General features: G+C 34.1%; 1 protein-coding gene across 1 annotated transcript; it reads right to left on the bottom strand.

Annotated features, from left to right (window-relative positions):
* Nucleotides 1-3,580: 3,580 nt before the first annotated feature.
* LOC147537073 (alpha-1,3-arabinosyltransferase XAT3-like) lies at nt 3,581-5,451 on the bottom strand. Its single transcript, XM_086644254.1, has 2 exons — nt 5,296-5,451; nt 3,581-4,958 (listed from the first exon to the last, which is right to left on the bottom strand). The coding sequence occupies exons 1-2, from the start codon at nt 5,447-5,449 to the stop codon at nt 3,709-3,711; spliced, it is 1,404 nt and encodes a 467-aa protein (XP_086500380.1). The 5' UTR covers nt 5,450-5,451; the 3' UTR covers nt 3,581-3,708.
* Between the last annotated feature and the right edge of the window lie 1,019 nt (nt 5,452-6,470).

Here is a 6,470-nt window from a genome sequence, read left to right as displayed (position 1 = left end):
TTCTGCAAAATTATGCAGAATTCAATCGTGCAAACCTGTGCAAACATCTTCAAACCCTTGGAAACCTTTAGGAGTTGACTAACAAATTGTTTGATCCTCTTTGACAAGTATTTGACCTATGGGGTTTTGATAGTTTTGTTGGTTTAGTCTGAAGATGTAAAAAGGTTGATGTGTCTTTAGGCATGATTGGGTTTATACTCTAGGCTTTCATTGCAAACTTTACCCTTCTATTTTGTTATACTTGAGTGTTTTACGGTACAGTTTATGATTTTTCTTTCATCCTGCTTGAAATTACAGTATGATATATATGTTGGATCTTGAAATTTATTTGGGAATCATGATTTATGTGTGAAATAATAAAATTCTGATATGATACATCATGTGTTCTCTCTTCTTTGGTTATGCTTGATTATGATTGCAAGCGTAAGTATTCTATTAGCTAAGGAAGTTACTTCTTGGCGAATTTCAAGTCATCACATTATTCATTCATCACATTATTCTGATATGATACATCACATTATTCAGTCATCTAGTTTGCATTATTCAGTCACATTATTCTATTAGCAAAGACATCACATTATAAGCTTTTGAAAGTGGTGTTTGAGATGACATTTTTGTCTGAATATCTAGAATATCCATGGGCTTTGAGTTGTAAAAATTATTATGTTTTTCAAGGAGTAACTTGTTGGGTATTATTTGATTTTGATGTCTTTGCAATTACAGGACCTGCAAGGTGTTATAGGCAGATTAAGAACAAGCCGTACCCAAAACCGTGGTACTGTCGTGGTGTCCCTGATCCAAAGATCAGAATTTATGATGTAGGTATGAAAAGGAAAGGAGTTGATGAATTCTCCTGCCCTGTCCACTTGGTGAGTTGGGAGAAGGACCTTTCTGTGTCCATAACAATGAAGTGAGGATTGTGATGATTAACACTATGAAGAAAGAAGACTTACAAATCAAAGTGGGTTTTATCGAACTAGAAATGAGGAATGGGTGAAAAAAACGAATATTTTTAGATCAAAGCCAAACGTGAGTTTTGCTGATAATGGTCAAGTTTACGGGTTCTTATCACTTCCCGAGGTATAGATTTAGATGATGTATTCGACTATAGTGACAATGGGGTTATAGGTGGAAATGATAAGTGGTAGCTTGTGATATAAACTTACGAAAATGATTCTCTATCAAGATTTAGATTCAAATGATATATCCAGATGCTTCCTTGTTCAATTTCAAAAACTTTATATTTGATTTTATGATTTCTCAACAGATTCGAAGTTTGAAAGAGAAAGTAAAAAAAGAAAGCGAAGATCAAATTTTGCAAATCCAATTTGCAGATATAAACTTGTTCAAACACAATTTGCCGTATACATTATGCAAACATATGTTTGCAGAACAGATTGTTGCAAACACGTTTGCAGAACAGATTGCTGCAAACACGCTTGCAGAAAAACGTATACATTATGCAAACATATGTTTGCAGAACAGATTGCTGCAAACACGTTTGCAGAACAGATTACTGCAAACATGTTTGCAACAATCTGCAAACACGCTTGCAGAAAAACGTATACATTATGCAAACATATGTTTGCAGAACAGATTGCTGCAAACACGTTTGCAGAACAGATTACTGCAAACATGTTTGCACAACAGATTGTTGCAAACATGTTTGCACAACAGACACGTTTGCAGAACAGATTACTGCAAACACGTTTGCACAACAGATTGTTGCAAACACGTTTGCAGAAAAACGTAAAGGAAAAAAACGTCGTTTTTTTCTGAGTTTTTTTTTTGAAAAAAGGTATTGAAAGTGGATCTTGTTAGAAAACTAATAAAAAATTATTTCTAAATATATGATTTTTATAGAAATCCGACGTCTCAAACAAAAGTTATATCGATTTAAAGTTTAAAGAAAAATAAAAGAATCTAGTTACACAAAATGACAAAAAGAGGTATTTTAGTATTTACACACTTTTTGACCTGAATAATAATTTTCAAATGTTTTGTGCTTTTCTACTCATTTTTAATATTATTTTGACCTTTTTAGAAATTACCTCGTATTCTAGAACAATAAGGCTATATATAGTCACTCAAGCTAAATTAAATGGAATAACACTAGATTCTTGATTTGGATCTGAGTTTCTTTCATTGCTATATATATTTGGTAATTTTTAATTTTGGATTGTCAAACCCTTATAGAGCAGTGGAGTGGCCTGTTCAAGCCTAGAAGGAGAAAAGAGATTTGGGAGCTTGTCCCGGCAGCCATCTTATGGAGCATCTGGATCGATCAAAACAATAAAATCTTCAAGGAAGGAAACTTAGAGAGAGAGAGGTAAGAAAAAAAATTTAAAGAGAGAGAGAGGAGAGAGAAGATTTAAAAAAAAAATTTATGTTTGAAGGTCGCCGGCCGGCGACTTTCGACGGAGAAGATGATGAGGTGTAGAGAAGATGAAGTGGCAGAGAGAACAGATGAGATGGAGGAGTACTTTCAAAAAAATGTATTCTTTATTCCCCATAAAAATTTATTCCCGGAGAATTTTCAAAAAAATCTGGATTCCCTCGAGAATTTATTCCCCGGAGAATTTTCTTTATTCCCCAAAGCCGTGGCCTTATTATATGCTTCAATCGAAAATTGATTACTAAACACTTTGCTATGACATAACCAAACACTAGTAATAGTACTTAAGTACTAAATACTTATAAAATATAAAGATACAAATAGTTGTTTACATCTGAAAGGCTTTGTTTTTGTCGGTTGAAAATGCTCCCTAGCACCCTTCTCAATATGACAAAATACACCTAATAGAGTAAAAGAGGTCAGGCTCAAATTGCACTTGCTTTAAGAGGAAGCAGACGAATGAATCTCACTGAAGAGTAAATTTGGTGCTAGACTGTAATGTCCGGTGCTCCACAAATAGACACGGGAACATCTTGATAAATTACGACGAAATAAAAATTCGACAAGAGTATTTTTATATAATTCGTGACAGCCAGACTTCTAAACCGTCAATTTGTAGGTTGTCAGCGGAGACTCATCTACCTCGCCATTGTTAATGATATTCAGTGCCTTGTCCATGCTGAGCAACTATACAAGACATTGTTAATGATAGACCCAAGACCATCTTGGGGCAAGTAAGGCCCATAGACCGCACCCACAGATGATATCAAAGTCAAAGTTTACCAAAGTTTCTCAGGACCCATTGTAGAGCTAGGGGAAGATAGGTTTCCAAGTCTAATGTGGGAGGGAAAGATTGTTAGTATTTTTTCCCACCTTGGATTTGGGCTGGTGGTCACTTGAGTAAAAACCAAAAACCTCACCTTTTAAGGTAGCGGAAAGATTGTTGGTGTTTTCTCCCACATTGGATGTGGGTTGGTGGTCAGTTCATAAATGTGAGTAAAAACCTTACCTTTTGATCTAGCTATTTAGGTGAGATAGGATCAATACCACTTGAGGGCAAGTATTTCCTCTGCCTTTATTTTCAGACGGATTTTTTTTGCGACGGTTATATGACGTCGCAAAATAGTCTTCATTTTTGTAACGAAATTAACTGACCTACCTCTCAAGATCAAATACAAATTTCTGTGAACAAAAATATAAATACATAAATTGGAATTGATTTTGATATTGTAATAGACTTAATCATATATCTTTTACATTTAATTTGAAGATAATTGATATATATATATAAACTAATATTGTCTAAAATATATTCATACCTCACTCTTGGAATAGAGAAGCTTAAGTGCTTTAACCAAAGTATCTCTAAATCTACCCACATCTAATTTTACATCTTGTTTATCTAAATATACAGACTTAACTGCACTCCAACCTTGTTTTCCAAATGAATATGGATCCTTAAAAACAACATGATCAATTGGGTATTGTTCTATTAAAGTGCTTTCATCTTCTTTAATTTTATACTCCAAATATCTCAACCCCATTTCTTCAGCTGGTTTCCCATAACAATGCTTTGAAAACCATTCCAATCCTCCTAATGGAATAACTTGAATCACTATTCCATTAGTAGGAAGAAAAATAAAATTAGTTAAACCAGCGCCATGAACTCCTATCATCACATCACATGAATTTACTATTTTCGCGAATGTGGATGAATTCATCGTCACCCCGGGTTCAGCCACAATTACTTCATATCCCAAAGATTTAGCCATACTTACTATTTCATCTTCATTCGTAAATTTTCGGGTTCTTTTTCGTGATACGATTAGAAGCCTCGGTTTCTTGGTTTCATTGTCATAATCTTTAAGGTCTATAGCAAATGATCTTTCTAATGAATAAGAGTTTCTCAACAATTGGTTGAAATCCTTCATAGAAAAGCCTTTGGGAGATTTTAATGGGTCAATTCCTAAGTCCTTATGGTATTTAAGACCAATGATGAGTGTTTGGAAACAATGTACTTTGTTTTCTTTGTCGAGGTGGATGATTGGGTAACGAGATAATTGTTTTAGAATTTCTTCGTATTTGGAAACCCAACGAGACGAGGAGTCCGTAATAAGGAATTGAACTTCTTGGTGAAATTGATGGGAAGTGAGAAAAAGTGGAATCAGTACTTCGGAAAATGCATGGAATTGGTTTCCCGCATATCCTCCACTAGAAAATATTATCCCGGGGACACTACGGTTAATAGTACATTGTGGGGTTTGTTTGTCGCTCTCGAGAAATGATTTCACCACTAATTCATTTACCTTTCGCATTGCTGTTTTATCGTCTTTTCGAGCATAAGGTTTAATTCTCCACAATTCATTTTCCACGGGAAATCCTTCCCGGGAGGAATTGAAAAAGATAGTAGATGATTTCCCATGGATTCTAATATCTCCATTGATATCACAAAAATCAGACTTTGGTTCCAGTAAATTGCAGACTGTTTGTTGTTGTTGTTTGATTTCAATAGCTACTTCTCTTGTGTTTTGGATCACCTTACTATCTACAAAGTTACCTGCATCTAGTGAAAATAAATTTTTTCTTATTATTACTCATAGCATAAATAAGTTTAATTGTGCCAACATTATACGATCAGTTGAATTAAATGGCCAACTATGTCTGGGTTTATGTTCATCTGAGTCGGACATAAAACAAGTACGCGTGAACTAAGAGCATATTATCTAAAATAATTTGAAATGACTACAGTGTTCTCGACCAAAAACAAGTTGGACTCAAATTTCTCAAACTTCTCAAATTCAACTAAATTAAATTCAGGCGAGTCAGATTCAAACACTCATAATTACTCATTAAAGGCGAAACTAGCAAGGATTTTGAAAGTTTTTTAAATGTATACTTACAAAGAAAGAGATTATCAGAGAAGAATGTTTGGCAGAGAGAGAGTAAAGAAGTGAGTCCAATTACAAAGCATGCCATTAACCCCCAATACCCAATCTTCTTCTTATCCTTGTTGCTCATTATTAAGCTTTTCCCCAATATCCTCCCACAATCCATTTCAATCTGCTTTATCTTAATTTCTCTATCTCTCTATATATGTGTCTGAGAGAGAGAGAGAGAGAATCTTGTTGATAAAAATCATGAATGGTTCCCACGTTAATGAAAAGACAGTTAATCATGTAGTAATTGATTTAATAGTTTGATGGAACCACCAAATCTATGACATCTTTCCTCTCAACTTGTTACCACTTAGACATCATCTTCTTCTTTCTCTTTCAACAACATTAAACAATTTCTTAATAACAGTTGAAAACTGAATATTAATTATATATATATATATATTATCGTTGATTGGGATGCCTTAACTAGTAGTATATAATTAGTTATACCATTGCCACCCGCTTTAGATTGTTTTCTAGAGTAGTAATAGTCAAGAGTGTATGAATGGTGTAAAGAAGGTGTATAGGAGGTGTAAATGTAATTTTGGTTGTGTTGTGTTTAGGGTAAAGTAGAGTCGGTTACACCTTATCATGACTTCACAACTGTCTAACCGACTCTAACAACTTCCCTAACAAACTCTAACAAACTATATCTCTCTATATAAGTTGTAATCCCTCATTTGATTAATACAAGTTTTCATTAGTTCTAATATGGTATCAGAGCTCTCAAGCTCATACGAGTAAAATCGATCCTTCTCTCTTCTCTTTCTTTTTCTTCTATTTTCTCTCTCTAGGTTTTCGATTACTGTCTTCATCTTCTTCTTTCTTCTGCAACTTTCTCTCACTACAAATTAAGCAAACTTAGCTTCAAATCATGGAAAATCCTAAAATTAGTTCTGTTCCAGTGAATTCAATGGCAAATGCGATACCTATCAAGCTTCAAGGAGATAACTACATCGCCTGGAAATCTCTATTCCTTCCTATACTTAAGAAGTATAAAGTTCTTGATATAATCGAAGGTAAAAGAACTTGTCCTTCTCAATTTAATGATGATGATGATCAATCAGTAAATCAGTCATATCTTGATTGGATCGAAGAGGATCAATCTCTTCTAATTTGGTTAAATTCTACACTTTCGG

The sequence above is a fragment of the Eschscholzia californica genome, unplaced genomic scaffold (assembly GCF_041429995.1).
Source record: "Eschscholzia californica isolate CP2 unplaced genomic scaffold, dmEscCali1.0.p SCAF_5, whole genome shotgun sequence".
NCBI lineage: Eukaryota > Viridiplantae > Streptophyta > Magnoliopsida > Ranunculales > Papaveraceae > Eschscholzia > Eschscholzia californica.
Note: the sequence above shows the minus strand (reverse complement) of the source record. Positions and strands in the feature narration are given on the sequence as shown.